Below are 26,344 nucleotides of genomic sequence, written 5' to 3'. Positions count from 1 at the left end.
CAACACTTCAAACCCCAAATATAAATATATATTCAGCAAATCTTCACATCTGATGAGCTACAAGTTACTCATTTATTTTTGCATGATTAATAGCTGCGCGTTCATTTGGACAATTGGCAAAAACATCAAAACACAGTTTGTCTGTTTTTTTTTTTATTATCTCCAGAAACTCTTGCAACACATACGAAAAAAAATTAAAAGGCACAAAATCAGCACATTTTCCTCATTTAATGTCAAATCAGCATGTTTCCGTATCCGGATGGACGAAAACTGCACACAATATAAACAACAAATCCTGTAAATGAAAAGAGAATCGACGTCTGCCGGCTGTTCTGATTCAGATTAACGTTAATATGACGTCATTTCGACGATGTCATCACGCCGTCGTCGCACAGACCCGTGAGACCCAGTCCGGGTCCATCAGCGCCTCCTCCCGGACCTCCTCCAGCAGGGAGTACAGGTTGGGAGTTTTGCTCTGCCGGAATTCTCTCTCCTCCTTGGAGAGTTTGGGGAGCTGCGCGGCCTTCTCCTGCGCCTCCTCGGCCAACCGCACCACCTCCTGCACCAGCTGGCCGCGGCCCTGGGGGTGGGGCTCCCGGGGCCCGGCGCCGCGGTGGGGCCGGTCGCTGACCACCTCCAGGTTCAGGCAGTCGCCGTGGGAATGCGTGGAGCGGACCGAGATCCGGACCTGAGGAGGGTTGGAGGAGGCGGAGTCTTAGTTTGGGTTTTACATTTAAAAGGTATCATCTTAAAAATTTTATTAAAAATATAGAACGGACAACTGGACGTGTGGATAAAACTAATTTAATATACATTAATATTGAATCACTTCCTCTGATAATAAACATTTAATTAGAAAGTTTTATTGTGAAGGCCAGATTTTCCGCAAACCTCATCACTTCCTGTTTTTCCGGTTTGTTTTAATGAGATGAAGAGGAGAACCTACTGACTGTAAACGAGGAGTTTTTTGTGTTAATAAAGGGAGTTTTTGTTCGGAAGGACGTACTTTATGTCGTTAAAAGTTTCAGCACAGATTCTGATTCCGACATTTTTTGCGAAAAAAATCGCGTGAATTAAAAAAAAAATTACAAACTCCTGCAGATATTGCTTGAATTTGCGTTATTATGATCGCAAGATTTCCCGGAGGGACGGCGTTATGTTGTTTATTGAGGACTTTACCGCCACCTTCTGACGGAGTAACACGTTACAAGTTGCTCCTAAAAACAGGAAATAAGGGAAAACGACACTTTTCTTTATATTAACGATTGTTCGATATGGAAATTCTCAGAAGCTGCTGCATCTGTGGGAGGACTTTTTTTTTTTTTTTATATGTAAATGTGTGTTTGCTGAACCGACTCACGGTGATGTGGCCGAACAGCCTGAAGGTGGCGCTGCCGCCGGCGGAGGTGGTGCTGATGTGGTCCGGGTGGCGTCGCACGGTGCCGCTCTGCCACTCGCAGCTGCCGTCCGGTGCCGCCGCCACCACCTGGCCCTCCTTGTTCTTCACGTACACCGCCCCCTTCAGGCCATACCTGCAACGACACGCGGTTAATGGTAGAGTTTATTCGTACTCGTGCCTTTTAGAGGGGGGAGAGTGTAAACCAGAAGCTACAATTTCCAGATGTCCCCATTAAAAACGCCTCACGTTAAATTTACCGATGTTCCCTGAACGCCTCATGTGCAAGCTATCTAGAGCTACAGTTAACAGATGTTCTTTTAAAAATGACTCGTGATATTCGGAGAAGCTAGCTGGTTCCAAAATAGTATTAAAGTTGGTCGGCCACCCCCGAGTCCGAACCAAGAGTGTCACAATATTTCCCCGATCAACTGATCGTTCGTAACAAGCCGAGATGCGTTTCAAAGCATCGACAAAACGCGAAGGATTTAAAGTACGTTAAAAATCAAATCTCAGATTAGTTTCTTACTCGGGGACGAACACCAACACGCCGTTGTCCCGTATGGAGTAGATGACGGCGTCGGCCAGGCAGCGCTGGTCCGTCTCAGGGTCTCGTTCCTTGAAGTAGAGACACTGAAACAAGCCCATGGATAAATTCTGGGCTCGCTGGGCCGCCTGCAGAAGTCACACAGAGGTCACACAGAGGTCAGAGGAGTTAAGTTTCATTCAGTAACAACAGCTTCACAGAATCGATAACCAGCTCTGACCCGGTTCTTCTTGTTGATGTGATGGGCCATTTCTTCCACCTCTTTGTTACTGGGTAGCGCTTTATCAGGCCCCGCCCCCTTTTCCACGGCGATGGCCGCGGTAAGGAGGCGGTGGACCACGATGTCGGCGTAGCGACGGATGGGCGAGGTGAAGTGTGTGTAACGGTCCAGAGCCAGACCTGAGGAGACGGAACAATTTTACATTTTCAATATTATTATATTTTTTTATCTGTCAAAACCATTTGATCGAATCGCAGATGTGAGATAATTCCTCATCGATCCGAGTGAGACTGGAGAACCTCCCGGTAGAGACCATCTGGCGTACCGTAGTGGTAGTACTGGTCCTGGGCCTGAGCTCCGGTGGAGAAGTACAGAGCCTGAGACATGGCTTGCGTGGCCATCATCCTGAGCAGCCTGTTCACCAACGGGTCCTCGGGGTCCACGGCTCGGTCCAGAGAGTCCGCCAGATCTTTGTTGGTCCTGAAAGACCAGAAGATGAAGGGTTCAGAAATGGGACGAGGGGCGATCACGAAGCACTCGAAAGGAGCAGAGAAACATCAGATTTTCAACACGCCGGCAGATAGCCGAGTGTTCCTGAGCCCGTGCAGTGATTTCCATAAAGAATCGTGGTTGTTTTTATAGCGGTGTCGCCTGAGGATCCAGAAAAACATCAGATTTTGGGTCAAACTGTGTAAACGGTCAACAGAGACACTTGAAATGTTCAGAAAGTCTACGGGGATGAAACGACGAGCCGGGCGAGGTGTTCTGATGACATCACGTTTCAAGAGGGGCGGAGCTTCACCGTCCGAGACCGAAGAAGGATCGTCAGGTCAGGAGACACCAGCTGGGTTTTCTTTGTGTCACCGTGAATTGGTCCCCCAGAGTCAGACTGTCAACACGAGTTCCACCGAGACCTTCTGAGGTTCTGTTCTGGTTCTGACTTCTTTTCTGCTTCGTAGTCTTCAGGTCAGTCTGGGTTTGGTACTTCCTGTTGGATTTTGAAATGACTCCCCTCTTGCTGTCTGTCTTTGTTTCACTTCCTGTCCTTTGTATGATTGTTGGCCCCGCCCCCTGATTAGTTTCATCTGTCCCTCGTTGTCCTTCCCTCCCTGCTGTATTTTAAAAGTCTGTCTGCTCTTCTTCCCTGTTTGTCACTTTGTTTCAGTTTCCTGTCTGTTGCTGCGTCTTTTTCAAACCCGGAGAACACAAACCGCCGGAACTGTGTCGCCATGGCAACGGGCTTCTCCAACATGACAACACGTCGGCTCAAATTGCATTTGAAAATAGATGAATTTGCCCAAAATCTGATGTATCTCTGCTCCAGTTTCAGGTTCGTGGTGAAATCACTAATGTTCACGTTAACGTTGTGGAACTCAGCGATGTTGATCAAGTCACTTGGAACATTTAGATCTAAGGTTTCTTTCTGTCATCCAATCAGATTCAATTAAATTAAATTAGTGAAACCACTCGATGAGCTCCTCAGTGGGTCACCTGGTCTCCACGGTGAAGCCTCCGGCCCTGGCGGTGTCCACCAGCTGGCTGAACAGCTCCTGCCGGGCCGGCGGGTGTCGCCTCAGCAGCGCCTGAGAGGGGAACGTTTCCTGGATCTTGCGCGCCACCCAGTGGTTGGCGTAAATCATGCACTCTGCCACGGTCTCGTGGACCTCCAGGGGCTGACGGGGGACGAGGGCGGTGATGTTCCTGTCCTCGTCCAGCTGGGCACGCACCTGAGGACGGAAAGTGAGACACACTGTTGACTTGTTTACAAAGTCTGGATATAAAAGAGTTCGTAGCTTCAGGTCTGTAAAATGGTTCTGATCCAGAAGTGTCTTCAGCTGCAATACCAGCGAGTGCCACTAGAGGTCGGCTCCAAAAAGCCTCCGGCTCCATAGACTCCCATTCAACTTCTCTCATCAAATCCAAAGTGAATAAAATGTGTCCATCAGTTATCTCGGTGTTGTTAGCTAAAGTCACTCCTTCTTATTAGTTTTCTGGAGGTCCATCTGAAAATAATCCCTCATTCATTAGAAAAGAAGCAGCAACGCTGCAACGCTGCTCACTAAATACTCACTAAAGGATCAACCAGGAATTCATCCGCTGTTTAAAATAGTCTCCAACTAATTTCAGACTCTTCCTAAAAGTATTTTTACTATTTCTGAGGCCGTTATTAAAGAATTAAATCGGAAAAAAATATGACCCTCCTTCTTCAGCATCATTATTTACAGCTCATGAATATAATAAAGATGCTCTTCGTCCAGTAGCTTAAATAAATAATTATTATTTTTATAATTCCTCCACGTCTTCAGTGTGAAAGACGTTTTCTTAAGAGACGACTTCGTAAATGAATCGCTGCAGTTCAACGGAGTTTTAAAATAACTGTTGGTCTTTAATACCATTTAATTTAATTCCACCTCCTCCATCTCTCCTTCCTCCATTCCTCCATCCCTCCTACATCCACCCCCTCCATCTCTCCTACCTCCACCCCTCCATCTCTCCTTCCTCCATCTCTCCTACCTCCACCCCTCCATCTCTCCTACCTCCACCCCTCCATCTCTCCTTCCTCCACCTCTCCTACCTCCACCCCCTCCAGCTCCAGCGCTCCACCTCGGTCCCGCTGCGCCCTCAGGTGTCGTGCCAGGTGCGTCAGCAGCTCCAGAGCTCCGGTGAGCTGCGCCATCTTGGCGTCTTTCTCCTCGCGGCCGAGCTCGGCGATCTCCGGCACGGCGGCCGCCTCCCCGTCCAGCAGCGCCTGAGCCAGCTCGTAGTGCAGCTGGTAGGAGGAGCGCACGAGCGTCCGGCCGAACCAAACCTCCCTGACGGCGAGCGTCTCGGCGTCCAGCTGCCACATCACGCTCATCGCGTACCTTCGAGTCGGAGAGGGAACACGGTGAGACGGACACGCGGCGCGTCTTCCGTGTGTTTACGAAGCGATACGAGGAGTCCACCGACCTGTCGACTCCCCCGAGCAGCGAGCAGAGGTCGGCGCTCAGAACGGCCGGCAGCATGTCGTACCGGCGGTCGGCCAGGTAGTAGGTGGTCGCCCTGGGAAACGGGCGCAGTGAGAACGCAACAGGAAGTCGGGCAGCTTCTGAAAGGTTGCCTTAAAAACTCGAAGCAGGAGGAAGAGAACGACCCGGTCGACGCCGGCAGCTACGTCACCTCACCTTGTGCGAGCCTCCAGGTCGGTGAGCGTTCCCTCGGCGACGAAGTGCGTGACGTCGGCGATGTGCACGCCGAGCTCCAGAAGCTTCCCGCCGGCGACGCTGCGCACCGACAGCGTGTCGTCGACGTCCTCGCAGCCCAGCGGGTCGATGCTGAACACCAGGTGAGTCTCTCGGAGGTCGCGCCGCCGCGCCGCCTCGGCCGCCTCCACCTTCCACGGCTTCTCCGGGGAGTTCACGGGCATTTCTCTCAGCTGGAGGAAGGAAAGCAAAAGAAGCAGCCGCGTCGGCACCAAAAGAAATGATCGTTTAATTTGTTCTGAGATTCTTCACCGGAGGCCGTTTTCTCACTAAATAAAATGATCAATCTCAACCTGAATGGACATAAAACCTGACCTGCGCGTCGGAGAACGGAGGAACGTGGATGCAGTTCTCGGTGAGGATGGTCTGGACTTCGGTCTCCAGCTCTCCGGCCCGGCCCAGAACCCGAACGCTGTGTCCGTTGGGATACAGCGACGTGCTCTCCCAGGAATCGATGCGCACCACCACCCTGTGGTCCTGGAGGGGTGGAGGGAGGGGGACAATGATTACCTTCAGTTTATTTCAAACCTTTCTTTCAGAAACTGGCCAACATCCTGGAGATAAAAACTCCCTTCCAGCTTCATACTGAAGGATTTTTTTGGACTTTCCGTCACCATCTTTGCTAATTCGGAGCAGGAAGTGACCATATTTGGACGAGCTGAGGGAGGAGCCAGCGGTGGATCTGACCGATCTGATTGGAAACCTGACGATACTACGTCCCGCCCACCGATAGCTGTAACCTGACTGCACCACAGGCCTGTCAATCAAACAGACACGCCCCCAAAAACAGGTCTTCTTGAATCTTCTTTTCTAATGAATGAGGGATTATTTTCAGATGGACCTCCAGAAAACTAATAAGAAGGAGTGACTTTAGCTAACAACACTGAGATAACTGATGGACACATTTTATTCACTTTGGATTTGATGAGAGAAGTTGAATGGGAGTCTATGGAGCAGGAGGCTTTTTGGAGCCAACCTCTAGTGGCACTCGCTGGTATTGCAGCTGAAGACACTTCTGGATCAGAACCATTTTACAGACCTGAAGCTACGAACTCTTTTATATCCAGACAGTCGACTAAACCAGAAGATTAAGTCTCTGGGGCTCAAGCTCCGCCCACAGACAATTTCCCAACATGCATTCATACGACGACGTGATTTAAAAACTCTATACTGTAAAATACAAAAGATTCATGTAGATCGTGTTTTAAAGATATAATTAGAAACATCTAACGTAGAAAAAGAGGACCGTCGGACCTGCAGCGCGTCGGCTTGCTGGGTGCTGATGCGGATCTTCGGGATGCGGCGGTCCCACGGGACGGCCAGGATGCGCTGCGAGTTCCTGGTCTGGGACGGCGTCCCGTCCCTGCTGGGGAACGTCACCACGTAGTCCCTCCAGTTCCTCTGCAGGATCCCGACGACGCGGCCCGTCGGCACGGGTTTAGTCTCGCCGTCCTCCGAGCTCTTGTCGTCCCCCGGCCCGTCCGTCAGGGCGGTGTCCGTCCCTCTCCACTCGGTCTTCGGCAGCAGCTCCACCGCCACGGCGTCGCCGTGCACCGCTCGGTTACGGTTCCTGGAACCGAACACCAGCACGCCCGAACTCAGATCTGACGGCGGGAATAAAAAACACGCGTGAGACGACGACGTGAGTCGTTAAAGTGTCCGTTCTACTTCCTGTTTCATCGCCGTCGTGTCCCACCTTTGTTCTTGCCGGACAAACCGTCCGTCGTCACGGCGGCTTCGCTCTGCGCCCGGTGTTTGCTGACGTTCAGAGTTCCCTGATGACGAGGGAGAGAAAAAGAAATTCACAGATTCATCGTGTCATGGAAGAGGAAATCGGCTGTTTGGGAGGTTTTGAGTTGCTGAACGTCCGACTTGTCTTCTAAACTTCCTGACCTCCATGTTTTTATTGATTTTTTGTTTCTTCCTTCACCCTTTTACCACTCGATGAACTCCTTGTGATCCAGTTTCGGGTTTCCGGATGTTTTTTCAGGCACTTGTTTGCAGCTTTATTGGATATTATATCTTTATTACTCTTTTATTTTTCTATCTGCTGCTCTAAAAAGACACCACAGTCAAGTTTTACCGTGATGTAGCGTCCCGACTTGATCCCGGCCTCCAGGACCTCGGCCGGCAGATGTTCGGCGAACTCCCGCTCCGAGTCCTCGCCCTCCTTCTCCTGCAGCGCCTGAGAGATGGAGCCGAGCAGCTCGTGGGCCGCCTGCAGCTCCGGCCAGAAGTTCTGCAGGTAATCCTTTCAAAATAAAAGAGGGATGGATGAAAGGAAACCGGATGGTTTTAAACGCGTGGCTTCGTATCGGTGCGTCTCGGACCTGCACGGAGACGACGAACACGCCGGAGCTCAGGCTGCTGAATCGGTCCACGGCCGCCCGGTCCTGAGTGATCATCACCACGTTCATCAGGCCCGCCAGGTGGTTGTAGTACCACACGGCAGCCCAGTACACACACCTACACACACACACACACACACACACACACACACACACACACACACACACACACACACAATTAATTCAGCTCTCGATGTTCTTCAGTTTTTATGAACACGACCTGCAGCTAACGTCCACATTATAGAGACATAAATAATTCAGGACTTCGTTTACTGGCTCCGTTTATGGAAAGAACACATTTCACCTCCGAGTGTTTCCTCTTTTAAACTAAAAGACCGGACGGATCGAATCTTTAAGAGATCCGTAAGAAGCACTTTTATTGTGTCTTTTTATTATCGGCTTGTTTTCTGCTTTCTACATCGGAGCGGACCGGTGAAGACCTCCGCTTTTATCTTCTAGATTTTTATTTGTTTAATTCGGCCAACAAAATGCAAAAAAAAAAATAAAAACCCAAAATGCACCACCCCCTCCCACACACACACACACACACACACACACACTCACACACACACACACACACACACACACACACACACACACACACACACACACTCACACACAAACACACACACACACACACACACTCACCTGGTCTGCCACTTCTCCAGACTCTCTCCTTTCTCTCGTGGACGGTACGAATACCTCTGAAATTCATTGTGGAACAACACGCAGTCGTGTCGAGGATCTTTGACCAGGTTACGCAGACGGTTGTAGTACCTGCACACACACACACACACACACACACACACACACACACACACACACAGCAGACGGAGAAAACAACACAACAATCTTCAGCTTTACAGACTTTACAATCACAGACTGTTTATAAAAGAGTTCGTAGCTTCAGGTCTGTAAAATGGTTCCGATCCAGAAGTGTCTTCAGCTGCAATACCAGCGAGTGCCACTAGAGGTCGGCGTGGTGACGTCACCGCTGGTTGCCACTTGGTTACAACACGGGAAGTCGTGTGCACCGTATGTTCAAGTCGTTAAAAATACTGTTGCTAGGCAACGGCAACGTGGACGGCGTCTAGAGGGCTAACTTTATCGAGTTAACAGGACGGTAACATAACGCGGGAAATACAAAGACGGATAGAAAAAATCTTTCAGTTCCGACGTCGTGAACACCACAAGAGGGCGCCGTTCGTACGGACCCTTCTCACTGTACGCGGTAAATACGACGGCGTTTGAACGCAGCAGCTATTTCATACGATTAGTAGAAAAAAAGCTTCAGAGTTGTCGTTCCTTTGACTCTGTGCGTGTTGAAGTCAGTAGATGTGTTTCTCCAGCAGAACTCGACCGGAGGTGAAGCCTCATCACATTAATGATGCAACTCTTTAAAAAGGCTGAGTCGGCAGAAATCAGAAAACAGATTGGAACGAAACCAGAGGTCATGTGGGACTCCTTATTTACAGCAATCATGTTTGTCTAAATCACTGCTGCCTGCGTGTGTGTGTGTGTGTGTGTGTGTGTGTGTGTGTGTGTGTATGTGCGTGTGTGTGTAGGTGTGTGTGTGTGTGTGTGTGTGTGTGTGTGTAGGTGTGTGTGTGTGTAGGTGTGTGTGTGTGTGTGTGTGCGTGTTTGTGTGTGTATGTGCGTGTGTGTGTAGGTGTGTGTGTGTGTGTGCGTGTTTGTGTGTGTATGTGCGTGTGTGTGTGTGTGTGTGTGTGTGTGTGTATGTGCGTGTGTGTGTAGGTGTGTGTGTGTGTAGGTGTGTGTGTGTGTGTTTGTGTGTGTATGTGCGTGTGTGTGTAGGTGTGTGTGTGTGTGTGCGTGTTTGTGTGTGTATGTGCGTGTGTGTGTGTGTGTGTGTGTGTAGGTGTGTGTGTGTGTGTGTGTAGGTGTGTGTGTGTGTGTGTGTGTGTGTGTGTGTGTGTGTGTGTGTGTATTGAGCTTCGTCAGCAGACCGTTGATATAATGAGGTCGACCTCGTGTGCAGGTCGGTCGTCGTTAATGGAACCAAACATCTGTCCTGCTGTTGCCTTCAGTGTTTCTTGTGTTGTTGTTTTGTTTGTTTGTTTTGTTTACTACTTCCAAGGTTTGGAGAATTCGGGATTGTTCACGAACAAAACGGGGGATAAGTTCAGGTTCGTTTTTAAATTTTTAAATTGAGGCTCCATTTGTGACCGATCGATTTAACGTGAACAAAACATTCATCTGTTCAACTTTTGACGCTGCGGTCGGTTGGTGTCGATTCATCCGTTCTCGTGTTTCCTGCAGACTTTCGATCCGTCACAACAGTAAAAGCAAATAAATTATTGACTTCTTTCTGCAAAGATGATTCAAAGAAAAAATGGCCTCAACAGATTTAGTTTGTAATAATAAAAAAGAAAGAAATAATTGGGTTGCAGTGATGTTTTAATCTTCAGAGAAAGAAAATGGTTGACGAATATGTTAAAGATAAAAGACTTTCGGAGCGTGTCCGAGCGGCCTCGTGTAACCGTGACAACAGCTGCAAATATTCCCAACAAATGCTCTCTGGGGCGCAACGAGCTGCCCGATGTTCAGAGAAGAGCTGTCGTCAAAACAAAACCTTTTGTTTGAAGGTACCTCCGTCCTTTGCTGTGCAGCGCCTGGCAGGCCGTCTGCGTGAACACGATTCCCTGCAGCTCCCTGAACTCCAGGATCTCCAGGAAGTCGACCAGGACCCCGGCGTCGGGCACCACGTAGTGGGTCAGGTCTCCGGGCAGCAGCTTTCCATCTGTTCGGGAAAAGTTAACAAAAAAAAACCAACGCTGTAACTGGTCTTTTTTTATTTATAATATATATCAAAATATTAAAAAACGATCAACTGTGCTGAAAGACACCAAAACACGACGCTGCTTTCAAGTTGTCAATTTAAGTTGGATTTTAGGAGTCCACGCAGGAGCCTGTCTGCAAACCTGATAACCATATTGATTATATTTCATTAATAATCCATCAGGTTCATCAGGAAACAGGAATAAACGTGTTCTTACGTTCAGGTGTGTTTCAGCTGATATTATCAACAGCAGCGCAAAATGTCTCGTTTCCTTGATTGGTCAAGAAACAACCCGAGCCGTGACGTCATCAACGGTTGCCGTCAGGTGCTCGTCGCGACGGTAAACAAAGCTCTGTGTTGGTAAACAAAGCTCTGTGTTGGTCTGTTTGTTTGTTTACCGTTCACACAGTCCGCCTGGCACGCGGCGCTGTAGCAGGGCACCCGCTCCCTCAGGTAGTGTTCCCGGACCACGCGCACCTTCCGGCCCCGGCTGCTCTTCAGGTGCAGGATCTTCTCCGTCTTGATCATCGTCGGCACGTCAGAGATGGAGGCGCGCGAGCGCGACGCCGAAATGTTCCCGTCTCCAACCGGACGGCCGGGAACACGTGACGGAGCTGGTAAACAAAACGGCGCCGGTCAACTTCAGCGGTGAAGACCGCGAGGAAGCGGGCGGGCCCTCTGACGTCATGACGTCAGAGCGGAGGGTTATCGTATTGTTGCGTTCACGGGCTGTCGGACGTAGGAGGATTTACGCTCTTTGAGACAGCGGAATGGTTGTATTTTTAGTGAAGTAAAAGTAACGCTGTCGTTATTTCTTATAATTATGTGGAAAACTTCAGTATAACAACTATTGAAACGTCTTTCAGGGCTCCAAAAGATTCCTGAAATTTCTGCTATGACTCAAACATGCAAGATAATCAGGAATTTAGCAAAAAAAGTTACACAGAAATATATAACACGTCTTCCGCCTCGTGGACGGGACGAGCAGCTGAATGGAAGCTAACCGGTAGAAGTTAGTAGGAAGGAGGGATGTTTAACACAAATATATCGTATGTTATCTCAGGAGCTGGGACGACAAAAATCTGGTCAATGCTTGAAAAGGTGCTTTCAAAAAATATTTAACTTCTGTTTTGTAACTGCAGCATTCGCATGTTTTTGCTTTTATATTGACTTTATTGTTTTTGCTGTGATTGTTGTAACCTATATTCTGTTGTTATTTGTTTCCATTATTTTTATTTAGAGATATTATGATGTAAACTTTGTATTTCTGTATTACTATAAATTTGTAAACAGTATCTAGGTGGAGGCGTCAAATAAACCCGCAGTATTTTTTTGCCTCTCACAAAATTGTACAATCGTGTGTTTTTAATTTGTCCAAAATAAATCAAATCATATCAAAACATGTTATTAGAAAACTAAACAAGCTGATGTAGCTCTGTACTTAAAAAAAAAAAGTCCTAGTAACTTCATAAGCTAAACGGGAAGTGTATGTTTTTCTGCCTCTCCCCAGTCCAAATAACTTTACATAGAAATGCAAAAAAAAACCTCTTTCCATTTGTTGTTTTATTTATTTAACCTCCCACCAAACTGCCTGACTTCAGTTTGAAACAGCCGTCACGGTTGGAGCTCGCAGCGTCACCGGTCGTCGTCAGACGACGCGGCCGCGGCGCCGCAGCGACTCCTCTCGCTCCGTCTGCTGCTCTTCGGCTGCGCTGTGAAGAGACGCTGCAGCTGCAGCAGCAGCAGAGACCCGGAGCTCAAGCACGAGGACTTTACTCATGTTTAACACCGACATCTCACACAGAATTTTTGATTTGTATTTTATTTGTATTTTTCAGAATCAGTTTTTTGTTCAGGCATCTTCCTCCGACGGCGCTTTTATTTACACACGCGAGAAGAATGAACTTTATTCGGGACGCATCGCTGCTGCAGGTGAGCTCTCAGCTGTTATCAGCGTTTTCATTAACTTATTGTGGACCTTATAATTGCTCATTTTAACATATGATGTGATGATGTCATAACGTCAGTGTTTATGTTGGAATTTTTGAAGGATGTTTCCTGATGAACTGTGATATTTTGCCCCCGTGTTCATTTTGCCATGTTGTGATATGTTGTGAGCTTTTATTGAAGACTATCCAGCTGTAAGTTGATTGCATGGTTGTGATTGCAAAACATTTTTTGCAGACTTTATTGGGAAAAATCCTTATAATATATATATATATATATATATATTTTTTTTTTTTAACAAACTAAAAGCTAAACTGCGTCACTATTTATATTTTAAGCTGAATAAACAACATTTCCAACTCGTTTAACTCTTTAAAAAGATGAATGTTATTGTTTTTTTAAATTAAGATTTTTTTTTTTTTTTTTATTCTAATTAACCTGCTGTTGTTGTTCAGATGGTCTCTGCTGTGTTTGAGGTCTCAGTTTGAGGCTGGGTCGCTTTTTTACGAAGCTGGTTCGCTCTTCTTTTTTTTGGTCTCGTGCTGTTACTGACAGGTGACTTTAATTACCTGCAAATCAGGGAGCTGGTCGGAAAAACTAAGGAAACGTGATCTGCGACCTGAACGGGTCTGATTCATTCTGGTTTGGAGTCTGCAGGTTTTGATGTTAATCAGATGAGTCAGGGTGATTATTGCTGTTGTAGTATTTCCATCGATCGCCCACCCCCCTCCACCTCTCCACCCTGAGGCGCCGGAAGTACCGCGCTGCCACCGCGAGATGGCGACGTTGAGCAGGGCACGTGCCAGACTCCAGCTGATGGCGGATTGAACTTTTCTGGTGTGTGTGTGTGTGTGTGTGTGTGTGTGTGTGTGTGTGTGTGTGTCTCTGCGGGGAGGTTTCAGGTCATGATTGTGAAAAAGGAATATTCAGATGTGTTTTATTGATCTGAGCGCGTGAAGCTGGGTGCGAACACATAAACCAACACCAGACAGAGATTGGAGGGAGATTGTAAGTGCTGCGGAGAGTGTCGCTTCTCATTTTCCTGTTGTGTGTTCTCCTCTCCAGCAGCTCCATTTACTGCACTGCTCTAGTGCAATGCAATATGTCACGCGGGCATTTGTCACAAACGTGCAATAATAGTAATGCGACTCCTCGAGCTCTTACCTTGATTAAAAGTGTTTGACTTTTTAAGAGGATGCTGTTTTGGGTGCTGCTGGAGGGTCAACAGTTCAGCTAACGGAGTCTCAGGACCAGAAGTCTGCAGAGACCGATGAGGTGCAAAACAAACCAGCTGCATTTTATTTGAGAGAAACACCGAAGTGAGTGAAGCCTGATCGCTGCAGCAATTAGACACGGAAATATTTCAAATACTGAGATTTTAAACATCTTAAAAAAAAGTTTTAAATGTTCAGTGTTTAAAGTACAGACTGTTCGTAGCTTCCAGGCCCGAAAAATGAGGCCAATTCAGAAATGTCTTCAGCTGCAATACCAGCGAGTGCCACTAGAGGTCGGCTCCAAAAAGCCTCCGGCTCCATAGACTCCCATTCAACTTCTCTCATCAAATCCAAAGTGAATAAAATGTGTCCATCAGTTATCTCGGTGTTGTTAGCTAAAGTCACTCCTTCTTATTAGTTTTCTGGAGGTCCATCTGAAAATAATCCCTCATTCATTAGAAAAGAAGATTCAAGAAGACCTGTTTTTGGGGGCGTGTCTGTTTGATTGACAGGCCTGTGGTGCAGTCAGGTTACAGCTATCGGTGGGCGGGACGTAGTATTGTCAGTTTTCAGATCAGATCGGTCAGATCCACCGCTGGCTCCTCCCCCAGCTCGTCCAAATATGGTCACTTCCTGCTCCAAACCGCTCCGAACGAGCAAAATGGTGACGGACAGAATCTGAACTTCATAACGGCCGTTCACGTCACTGCTGGTTGTTTTTTTAAAGCCACGTTTCGACCCTCCGACTCTCACATTCGAAGCGCTTAACGTCTTATTACGAGTCATAAAAGAGTCAAATATAAGAGATTTCATTATTATGTGACAAGAAGACAAAAAATGTAAATGGTCGGCTGTTCTTTTCAAAAAGAAAAAAAAAAATCAAGTATGAATTAATTATGAGTCGTACAGCCTTCAGTATTTTAGCCGATTATTTGTATATGCTCTGAAAGGACTCATTGATTATTCCACGTCTTAATAATCCCTCCACGCTCCCACACTTGTGATTTGGCCACTTTTTTTTTTTTTTTTAAGTGGTAAACATAATTCCAGCCACTCTTTAAAAGAAAACCAGCCAGCTGAGTATTGAAGTGTGTCGCCAACTGGAAAAATAGTTTCTGCAGGACCGGCCGCCCTCTGTGAATACAAACCCGAAGAGTCCGGCCGCTCCGCGCAATCACAAAGCCATTAAACACCTGATTTGGTTCGGAGTATACAGGAGCGGCGTGCTGTGGGTCCCTCTGGGCTTTTGTGGGGCATGATGTGGAAATATTTCTTTTTTTTTTTTTCTTTTCTTTTTTCAATGATGCATGTGCAGAGAGTTGAAAGTACTGCTTGTGAGTCCACCAACACATTAAACCAGACTTTTACCATTTCCATTCCTATTTCGTTCCAAACTACTTTTCATATATATTTATTGGTCGTTTTGTAAGAGAGAAGGGAAAAAAAGTGAATGAAAAAACCCGTAGCGGCAGCCTGGAGCTCGTCAGACAATATTCGAAAAAAAAAAAAAGACGAATGTTTTTTTTTATACAATCAGAAAATGTCTCATGAAGATTCAAAACTAATCTGTAATCTTTTATTTTGAAAGGAAAGTCACCGGCGTATTGAGGTTTTGTGTTTGCCGTCACGGAGAGCGATTACAGATTATCTCGCAAGCATAAAACAGATAAATCACAGAGGAAGAAAATATTATGTCACCAAAATTGCAGTTTACTGAATGATGAAGACGCGTCCAGTCTGACGGACGATTGGCGGATTGATTTCATCTGGAACGATCGGGACACAGCGCCGGCTGTGTTTTCCAGTCTGCTGAACCTTTTCAACTGGGAATCCTCCCTCTTCTGTCAGATCAATACGTGTAATCAGCGTTGATAAATCGGAGAGCACTGGCTGTTCTTTCTCAAGGGCACGTTGGATTTTGGAGTTCAAGCTGTCTTTCACAAAGCAAATTCTGCCTGAATCTCTTACGCTTCATTTGCACAGATATAAAGTGAGGAAAAAAGTTAACAGGAAGTGGTGATAGAACAACGGGATGACCGCTGACAAGGTGTGTGTGTGTGTGTGTGTGTGTGTGTGTGTGTGTGTGTGTGTGTGTGTGTGACCGCTGACTGTTTATAAAAGAGGTCGTAGCTTCAGGTCTGTAAAATGGTTCCGATTCAGAAGTGTCTTAAGCTGCAATACCACCGAGTGCCACTAGAGGCGGTACGGTGGTGCAGTGGTTAGCACTGTCGCCTCACAGCAAAAAGGTTCCGGGTTCGAATCCGGTCCTGGGCCTTTCTGTGCGGAGTTTGCATGTTCTCCCTGTGCTTGCGTGGGTTCTCTCCGGGTTCTCCGGCTTCCTCCCATCATCCAAAAACATGCACCTCAGGTCAGGTTACCTGGCGCCGAGCTAGTGGCAGCCTGCTGCAGCATCTCCCCCCTGAGAGCCCCCCCTGAGAGCCCCCCTGCTGTAGTGAAGACATTTCCCCTCAGGGATTAATAAAGTGTATAAAATCTAAAAATCTAAATCTAGAGGTCGGCTCCATTCAACTTCTCTGAAAGTTCATGTTTTCATAAACAAGGTCGAAGAAGCAGGTCATGTGACGAAATACAAAGCGTGATAAAGTCCCACTGAGGTGGATGACAGCAATTATTGTCTGGAAAAAAACGACGTCCTTCACCAGGATCACTGGTGTCTGAGCACAAGAGTCAACGTAGAATTTGTAAATAACATAAGTAAATTACTTGCATAACGTAACATACTTAAGAAATGTACGTTACGAAGGTAGCTTACGTAATGTTGCTTAAATTACCTACATTTTAACCGTATATAGCCGATTTCTTTTAAGAAACTTAACACAACTTAACGTATTTAACTTGACTTTTTTTTTCTGTTTCTTTTTTTTTTCAGAAGTTCCTCAAAGACATTTTTGTCAGCTGTAGTCATCTTTGCATGTTTCTGCTGTTTGTACCGAAGAATCTGACCTCATAGCGCCACACACATTCGCAACATCTCTTTTCTTTAGCCTTTAAGTGTATTACTGCCACCTTCTGGCAGCGCCTGGAAAAACAAGGAAAAATGTGTTTTGAGACAAGATAATAGTCGCACAAACTATTGTTTTAAACAAAATGTATTTAATGATTTCAAAAGTCCAACAAGCATCACCCACTCGTTGTCCTTTGTTAATCTAAAAGTGTTGAAAATGCTTTGCGTGATTAAAGGAAGGCTTCTGTAACACCAAAATAAACAACCCGATATCACGTTACATTTGTAAAAAAACATCCGAGCCCACTTGACGATACCGTGTTAGTGTCACGTTGTGTCTTGCCAAGACGTGAAAAGAAATGTTTTGTTATGTTCAGCGACAAAAATGTCGTCATTAGCAACATTACATACGTTATCTTAGCTACTTAACCTACTTTTTGGAGTTTAATTTACTTACGAAGTCTACGTTGACTTTTGTATGAACACACTTTGTACTTCGCAGCACGACTTCCATCACATGCCCTTCTTCTTTGACCAGGCGTGTACTTTTCACGTCGAGGCACAAAACAACCCAACGTCATCCTCTAGTGGACAGACGGCTGTATTACACCAGCTTCGTGTGTGTTGTGCGTTCATATTTGTGTGTGCGTGCGGGAACGAGTTATGAATTATGGAGAGAATTTGTAGAGAAGTTGGAGCCCTGTTCTCGCAGGATGAGGTGGCAGCAAAACATCAGCCATGAAATTCAAATAGCTCATGAGGTGGAGGTAAAAGGGAGGAGAGGCCATTAGGGCCGGCAGCCCGTCGGCTCTCAGCATCTTATTCATCCCGCAACAAAGGCAGAGCGAGGACGAGGAAAAAAAAATGAAAAAGAGGAAGAAAAGCAACATGAAAGACTTTTAAGTGGTTCTGCCTGGTGGGTACTTTGGAGTGGAGGGGTTGAGGGGGGTAGGGGGGGCTGACCATTACAAAACATCATGAATTCTCTCCTCAGGGGCAGAAATGCACGAGTAACACATTATACAGAAAGCAGACGGGGAGCTGGTGTAAGTCGGAGAGGGTCACCGAGGTTTCTGGGGGTTGTTGTGACCCGGCAGGTTGACACACTCTGAAAAATGGAATAGAAAGTGTGTGTGTGTGTGTGTGTGTGTGTGTGTGTGTGTGTGTGTTGTGTTTGTGTTGTTTGCTCAGGGGTGGGGGGGAAGGATGGATGGGGAGGGAAGGATGGGGTGGTACGTCAAGTTCAGGCTTTTTTCTTGGAGAGGCTCTTTTTCAGCATCTTGCCGTGGGAGCAACAATAGTGACATATTCGACTGTTCTTTCTTTACCGGTCGTGGTCTCAGACTGGATGATGGAATTATTTTTCTAAAATGTTTGATACTAGTTCCTGAAGGATACTTTAAAAATAATAATAATTTAATAAGATCCATTTTAAGGAAGGAAAATTAAAGCACACATTAGTTTTCATGCCGTTTAGAGGGGGGAGAGTGTATTTCAGGTTGTTTTCTGTTACTGCAGTTTACCGATGTTCCCTGAATGCCTCTCGTTCAGGGCTATCAGCAGATGTTGGCTTGGCGGCCAAAAAATGGATTTGCAAATAGAGAAATAAGGCATTTCTAATGTCAGATTTATTTTAGTTGATTTACTTCTATGTAAATGTACCAAATCAAAAACATGTCGGTGTGGATGAAGTCAAAATTTGGTACCAAATGACAGCAGTTTTTTTTAAACTTGATTTTGATGAAGCAATTTGGTTATTGCCAAAGTTTGGTATTCATCCTCAGATAAAGCTGAAAACACTTTGTTGATTTATTTTTTAAGTCTACTGGTAAAAATTAAATCTAATAGTCGATCGATGGCTTTACCTAAAAGCAAAACTGCAAGAAAGAGATTTTTCTTGATTGATGTGAATATTCAGGTTTTTTTCATTGAATTAAATGTTTTTGAATTTTTGGTTGCACAAAATATCTTCAGACCGTTTTTTGTAGGAATTTCACAAGAACCGAAACTTTGGTACTAGGCTGGTTCCAAAATTCATTAATTCATCAATGGAAAAATATTGAAGCCAATCTTTAGAAATCCAGACCTGAAATAATCTGAATCAAATTCAAGTTGAAACACTCATTTCATTGGTTAAATTGTTGTGATTTCAACATTGACTTTTAAGAATCGTGGATTTTTAGTTGGTTTCGGTACCGACTACCAAAACCTTCGTAGCGTGACAACACTAGTTCTTAGAAACTATTCACGATCACTTTCTGTGTAATCAATAATGAAAATAAGTCTTAGTTGCATCCGGAGTCAGTTGTTTGTTTTTCATTGGTCTTTGCTGCAGCTTCCCCTCATTAGAAAGAAGAACAGCATTGGTTTGTAAGTAAGGCAGCAACTAATGATCAATTCATTACTTCCTCAGTAATTGGCTTGTACAACCAGCAACCCAAGAACCCAACAGATATTTACTTATTGATCCCGTTAGAACCAAGAAAAGCAGAATATCCTGTGTAGGATTTAAGAAAGAAATGTTTGACTTTTTTTTTTTTTTTCTGTCAACCAATTAGCTAGTTAGAATTAATCTATCCTTCAAACTTTTTATGTCTAAACCAAACTGTCACGTGACATATTAACGTCTTCCGGTTTAGTTTTTTTTGAATCAGTAATTTAGTAATCGTGTTTTCCCTCCAAAATGGTCAAACTCAATCAGCCGCCCTTGAAAAAAACCCAAATCAATGTTCTGAATTTATTTTGCGGTGTGAACTGGGTCAGACAGCAGCAGATGATCAGGTCGCCCACATCGTGACCCCAAAACAACATGAGGTGACGATTCCCGGTGCAGTTTTCAATGCATAAAAAAAAAAGAGATGAATAATTTAACCAATAACTGTTTGCATGAGAAGAAAAACATTCCAGTTGAGTGAGTAAATCTGCAGTGTTTGTTTTAATATTCAGAAACAGTGTGTGCAGCGACCAGCGGTGATGTCATCATCCATCAGTGATGTCATCGTTGGTTTGTGAACGTTATGAATCCTCCAGTTCAGATTCTGTCCGTCACCATCTTTGCTAATTCGGAGCAGTTTGGAGCAGGAAGTGACCATATTTGGACGAGCTGGGGGAGGAGCCAGCGGTGGATCTGACCGATCTGATCGGAAACCTGACGATACTACGTCCCGCCCACCGATAGCTGTAACCTGACTGCACCACAGGCCTGTCAATCAAACAGACACGCCCCCAAAAACAGGTCTTCTTGAATCTTCTTTTCTAATGAATGAGGGATTATTTTCAGATGGACCTCCAGAAAACTAATAAGAAGGAGTGACTTTAGCTAACAACACCGAGATAACTGATGGACACATTTTATTCACTTTGGATTTGATGAGAGAAGTTGAATGGGAGTCTATGGAGCCGGAGGCTTTTTGGAGCCGACCTCTAGTGGCACTCGCTGGTATTGCAGCTTAAGACATTTCTGCACAGGCCTGTCAATCAAACAGACATGATGTCATTGCTGTCAAAGTTTCATTACTTCAGCGTTTGTGTTACCCGCTCAGTTAATCAACGTTTTCATCTACACACCAACAAGCTGAAATGACTTTCCACCTGCTGCTCTCTGTGACGCTGCAGTTTGAATGTTAAAATTCAGATGTCAGTAGGAAGGTAATTGTAAAAAAAATAAAAAAATTACCCTGTATCCCATTTTTGTCCTATTTTCTCTCTCCGTTCCGACCAAATTCATTTCAGTCACTTAATGATAACTGCTGTGATGGAAAAAGGCTCTGCGTGCGCTTAGTGTTGATTTTCTTGAGTCTTGATTTATCTCATAACGGTAATGAAACTTTGATTTGAGTTCCTCATTTTATCACCAAACAAGAAAAACACAGTGTGCTACTCAAAAGATTGGGAAACAAAAGAAATGTAATGAGATATGAATTAATAAAACTGATGCTTGTGTTGATGGAAAAAAAAGTTTTTTTTCCTGCATAGTTTGAACCGTGTGAAGTTTTGAGTCACCAGCTTTTCTCTCTTTCACTTCTATGAGAGCGTCCTTTAGACTTGTGTTGTTTTGAGAGTTGGGCTGACGCGATGAGGACCGTAATGAGATCGAACCTGCAGCATGACGGGCTCGAAGCCAAGCTTTGGATCGGCAGACGCATGCAGAGATTTACAGAAACGATTTTCCCTCCTTTTTTTTTTTTTGCTGATTTGGTGTGCCGGGGTTTATGGTAATATGTGTAGTCTGCAGCAGGCTGACGACTCGCACACCGAGGGAGAAAAAGATTCATACTGAAAGTTTATTTATATCAAATTCATTGCAGGGTTGTAGAGACGGGTGAAAAAAAAGATTTATCTTTTACCTTGAAACATACAGTGGGTACGGAAAGTATTCAGACCCCTTTAAATTTTTCACTCTTTGTTTCATTGCAGCCATTTGCTCAAATCAAAAAAGTTCATTTTATTTCTCATTAATGTACACTCAGCACCCCATCTTGACAGAAAAAAACAGAAATGTAGAAATTTGTGCAAATTTATTAAAAAAGAAAAACTGAAATATCACATGGTCATAAGTATTCAGACCCTTTGCTCAGTATTGAGTAGAAGCACCCTTTTGAGCTCGTACAGCCATGAGTCTTCTTGGGAATGATGCAACAAGCTTTTCACACCTGGATTTGGGGATCCTCTGCCATTCTTCCTTGCAGATGGCTGGGCCAGTCAAGAATGGTCACAGAGTTGTTCCGAAGCCACTCCTTTGTTATTTTAGCTGTGTGTTTAGGGTCATTGTCTTGTTGGAAGGTGAACCTTCGGCCCAGTCTGAGGTCCAGAGCACTCTGGAAGAGGTTTTCTTCCAGGATATCTCTGTACTTGGCCGCATTCATCTTTCCTTCAATTGCAACCAGTCGTCCTGTCCCTGCAGCTGAAAAACACCCCCACAGCATGATGCTGCCACCACCATGTTTCACTGTTGGGATTGTATTGGGCAGGTGATGAGCAGTGCCTGGTTTTCTCCACACATACCGCTGAGAATTAACGCCAAAAAGTTCAATCTTGGTCTCATCAGACCAGAGAATCTTATTTCTCATAGTCTGGGAGTCCTTCATGTGTTTTTTGGCAAACTCTATGCAGGCTTTCATATGTCTTGCACTGAGGAGAGGCTTCCGTCGGGCCACTCTGCCATAAAGCCCCGACTGGTGGAGGGCTGCAGTGATAGTTGACTTTGTGGAACTTTCTCCCATCTCCCTACTGCATCTCTGGAGCTCAGCCACAGTAATCTTTGGGTTCTTCTTTACCTCTCTCACCAAGGCTCTTCTCCCACGATTGCTCAGTTTGGCTGGACGGCCAGGTCTAGGAAGAGTTCTGGTCGTCCCAAACTTCTTCCATTTAAGGATTATGGAGGCCACTGTGCTCTTAGGAACCTTGAGTGCTGCAGAAATTGTTTTGTAACCTTGGCCAGATCTGTGCCTTGCCACAATTCTGTGTCTTGCCACAATTCTGTGTCTGAGCTCCTTGGACAGTTCCTTCGACCTCATGATTCTCATTTGCTCTGACATGCACTGTGAGCTGTAAGGTCTTATATAGACAGGTGTGTGCCTTTCCTAATCAAGTCCAATCAGTTTAATTAAACACAGCTGGACTCCAATGAAGGAGTAGAACCATCTCAAGGAGGATCAGAAGAAATGGACAGCATGTGAGTTAAATATGAGTGTCACAGCAAAGGGTCTGAATACTTATGACCATGTGATATTTCAGTTTGTCTTTTTTAATAAATTTGCGCAAATTTCTACATTTCTGTTTTTTTCTGTCAAGATGGGGTGCTGAGTGTACATTAATGAGAAATAAAATGAACTTTTTTGATTTTAGTAAATGGCTGCAATGAAACAAAGAGTGAAAAATTTAAAGGGGTCTGAATACTTTCCGTACCCACTGTATCTCCCATTATCCTATTGTCTCTACACCAATGTACGAGCTGAAATTTATAGGTGTAGATATCAAGTCCCTCCAGGATTTCATAGTTTATTTTCAGATTGTTACAATCAAAACATTTTGATCTTCTAAAAATGTTTGTAGTTTGTGTTTTTTTGTGGTAAAATTGTGTGAATTTGCAGAAATTGGCAAAATCCGAGAAAAATAATAAAGACTTTGACGTGACCCATCTCTAATGTAGAAGCTAACATCGAAGGTATATCGGTCCCTCCAGAATGACATATTTCTTATTTTTATTTTTTACAATAAAAAAATATTTGACTTTAATGTTAATGAAGTGAGTTTTGTTTCGAAACTTTGTTGTCATACTTTCAGCACAGCTTCTGCTGATGACATTTTTTGCAAAAATATTGCGGGAATTTTGCAAAATTGATTGAGATTGCTTGAATTTGTGTTAATTATTGCGATCTCAAGATAGTGAGTTCCTTGGAGGAACTGGTGTCCGTTATCGTCTGTGAGACCGGGTCACTGCTGTGGAACTGTATTGCTCTTGTACGTTTGTGATGACTTGACCTGCTGGGAGTTGACCTCGAGTGTTCAATCAAGCCTCAGATCGCTGACGAGGACACCAGCAGAGAAACCCGGAGATATAGAAGGTGACTGACTTCATCATCCAGGGACTGAAGCGTTTGCACTCTTACACACTTTTCCACCTGCCTGCACAGCCCTGCATGAATTTAATATAAATAATAATAATTAATAAAGCTTTTATTTATATATATATATATCATTTTTATATATATATCATTTTTTATATTTATCATTTTATATGTATGTATATATGTACATATATATATATATATATGTATATATATATATGTATATATACATAGAGTACATATGTGTGCCATATGTAGCATCCACAAAAAAATGAAGCCAAGGCAGAAGTGTCTTCAGTTGCAATACCAGCGAGTGCCACTAGAGGTCGGCTCCAAAAAGCCTCCGGCTCCATAGACTCCCATTCAACTTCTCTCATCAAATCCAAAGTGAATAAAATGTGTCCATCAGTTATCTCGGTGTTGTTAGCTAAAGTCACTCCTTCTTATTAGTTTTCTGGAGGTCCATCTGAAAATAATCCCTCATTCATTAGAAAAGAAGATTCAAGAAGACCTGTTTTTGGGGGCGTGTCTGTTTGATTGACAGGCCTGTGGTGCAGTCAGGTTACAGCTATCGGTGGGCGGGACGTAGTATTGTCAGGTTTCCAATCCGATCGGTCAGATCCACCGCTGGCTCCTCCCCCAGCTCGTCCAAATATGGTCACTTCCTGCTCCAAACTGCTCCGAACTAGCAAAGATGGTGACGGACAGAATCTGAACTGGAGGATTCATAATGTTCACAAACCAACGATGACATCACTGATGGATGATGACATCACTGGTTGTTGATGACATCATTGCTGGTTGATGACATCACTTATGGATGATGACATCACTGGTGGTTGCTGGTTGGTTAGAGCGCATAATTTCATCGAGTCCCACTAATCTGTCAACCAACGGGAGACCTCACTGCTGGTTGCCGTGTCAAATAAATATGAAAAAAAATCCTAGTTGTCAATATTTTCTACTAGTGCAGTTAAAAGAAAAAAGTAATTACATCTTCGAGTTGTTGCAGACAGCCGTCTAACTGTGAGACTTCTCAGGGCCGCCGGACTATAAATCAAGTTGCATGTCTGAACAGTGAAAAAAAGATTTTTTATTTTTAGTTGAAATTCTCCTTTCATTAACGGTGAGAGCCGGCAGATGGACGAGCCCAATCATTATGTTCCATCGTAATAAGTGATGACCTCGCCTGCTCTGGGAGACGAGAGGACCCAAATTATAGCTGAGATGGTCCTGCGGCCACTGGCGCTGAGGGGGGAGGGGGGATGAGAGGGGTGAAAGGGGGTGGGAGGGGGTTTAAAACACACCGTCCATGTGGAGAGCTACTTGCCGTTCGTCCTCTGGAAGGAAAGTCGCATCAGAGAGCAGCTCCTCTCCATCTCGGACGTTTTTTTAGTCACTTTTTTCCTCCGTTCAGATGAAGCCGTTGACTTGAAGCTAACCGTCTTTGACAGATTCCCTCATCGAAGACCCGGGGAGCCCGGAAGCATCACACCGGATTATACCACGTCCAGCAGAGCAAAGCAGGATGTGCTCATTGTGAAGACATCCTACTCCTTTTTCTGACAATCAACGGTGTTGAGTCACAGCGGGGTGACTGACTGACTGACTGCTCTGCGACATCTTTGATTTAAATTAACTACAACTTTAAAAAAAAAGTCAGGTGAAATATTGGAAACTCCAACCAAAGTGTTGCAGAACAAAATTAAACCAAATTCACCCATTTAAAAACAAATTACGCAATAAGAAACATTGAAAAACAACTCTGGAAGAAATTAAAGAATACAATGGTCAGCCAACACCGTTCACATCTGTTTTGTTTCCATCCTTTAGTTCCTTTCGTCTCTCTACTTTTTATTTTTAAATTCTTTAGTTCAAATCACTAAATTTACAATTTTATACAGTCATCTTAAATTTTACAGTGATCCAACTTTTCAACTTTTTACAGTGTCATTAGAACAAAATTAGATTAAATTTGTTTTTCATACTCATTCATCTCTCTACTTTCAACTTTAATAATAATAAAAAAATTAAAAAAAAATAACAACAATAACAAGTAATTATCACAGCTACTCCCTGAGAATTTGGATAATTCAGCTTCAGGTGGGGTCGCTTTTTACAACTCGCTTCCTACTCATGAAGGTTTCAAGGAAAAATGCAAAAATTCTAAGTTCCCCATTAATGCAGTTTTCACCACTGATTTCTCCACAGAATCGTTGCCGTGGTGAATTCCTCCTCCAGAATCTGAATATTGCTGCTGCTGCACCTTTTCCTCCAGCTGAGAATGTGCTGCTGAGGTGTTTTCATATACGCGCCGAGACGCCACAGATGACCTTCAGTCGGCTAATGAAGGGAAGCGCTGATTGCCGCGTGCTGCCGCGCATCGGAAACACCTTCATGTGCTCCGATAGGAATTCTAAGGCGAATATCTGAAGGAACTTTGGAGATAAAAATTTGCTTTCTTTTGGCTTTAATGTTCGCGGCGGGGCCGCAACAACATACTAATTATGAGTGACGGTCCTCGGAGGGTTTAAATGCTGCTGGATTTGGATACGTAGATGTGCATGCGTTTAATAAGGACGTGTGATAAAGCCTTGTTAGCATTAAAGGGTTTAGTTGTGGATTAACTTTTTCCCTGAAGTTAAGAAGCATTTTTTTTTTTAATTGGCTTAAATTCGCTCCAAAAAAAAAGTCCAACCTGTAAATGTATCATGCATTTTTTTTTTTTTAACTCCTAAACAAAGCAGCCGCGCCTTTGGTGTCACCCAACGTCTCCAAATGATGCATTTCATATAAAAGCTGACGAGATATCACATCGAAACCTCTTAAATTACCCCCGAAAAAAAATCTAACATATATTGAAAAACGCTATAATGTGTTTTGACTTTTCTGGTCTGGACTGTTGGGACATTTCTATTGAATAAAGATGAAATCAAGAAAACATAAATAAAGAAAATAACCTTGAGCGCATGACATTTTTGGAGTCGGCTCTCCGTTTAAAAAAAAAAGACGTATTTCAGTCTGAGGAAAGACTTTATGGTGAAATAAGCTTTAAAACCTGTTGTGTGGCGCTTTTGTCTCCCCCTTCTGTCAACG

At 44.5% G+C, this 26,344-nt stretch overlaps 2 protein-coding genes across 2 annotated transcripts in view; one reads left to right on the top strand and one right to left on the bottom strand.

The window, feature by feature from the left end:
* Positions 1–53: 53 nt before the first annotated feature.
* On the bottom strand, positions 54–11,230 carry dis3l (DIS3 like exosome 3'-5' exoribonuclease). The gene is made up of 17 exons (XM_069175042.1): positions 10,952–11,230; positions 10,364–10,514; positions 8,402–8,530; positions 7,736–7,871; positions 7,489–7,656; positions 7,102–7,180; positions 6,660–7,009; positions 5,721–5,882; positions 5,328–5,578; positions 5,113–5,205; positions 4,739–5,027; positions 3,655–3,890; positions 2,489–2,643; positions 2,164–2,342; positions 1,926–2,071; positions 1,361–1,532; positions 54–688 (listed from the first exon to the last, which is right to left on the bottom strand). Exons 1-17 carry the CDS (start codon positions 11,079–11,081, stop codon positions 377–379), a joined length of 3,138 nt encoding a protein of 1,045 aa, XP_069031143.1. The 5' UTR covers positions 11,082–11,230; the 3' UTR covers positions 54–376.
* A 1,100-nt stretch (positions 11,231–12,330) lies between these two features.
* Positions 12,331–26,344, top strand: part of LOC138213791 (multiple epidermal growth factor-like domains protein 11) — a 121,254-nt gene continuing 107,240 nt past the window's right edge. Inside the window, exon 1 of the mRNA XM_069175041.1 lies at positions 12,331–12,485. The gene's annotated coding sequence lies outside the window, so the exon portion shown is untranslated. The remainder of the gene's footprint in view (positions 12,486–26,344) is intronic.

The sequence above is a fragment of the Embiotoca jacksoni genome, unplaced genomic scaffold (genome assembly GCF_022577435.1).
Source record: "Embiotoca jacksoni isolate LCO1_2020_lvr unplaced genomic scaffold, fEmbJac1.0.p SCAF_64, whole genome shotgun sequence".
Classification (NCBI taxonomy): Eukaryota; Metazoa; Chordata; class Actinopteri; family Embiotocidae; genus Embiotoca; species Embiotoca jacksoni.
This window is presented reverse-complemented; position numbering and strand designations above follow the sequence as displayed.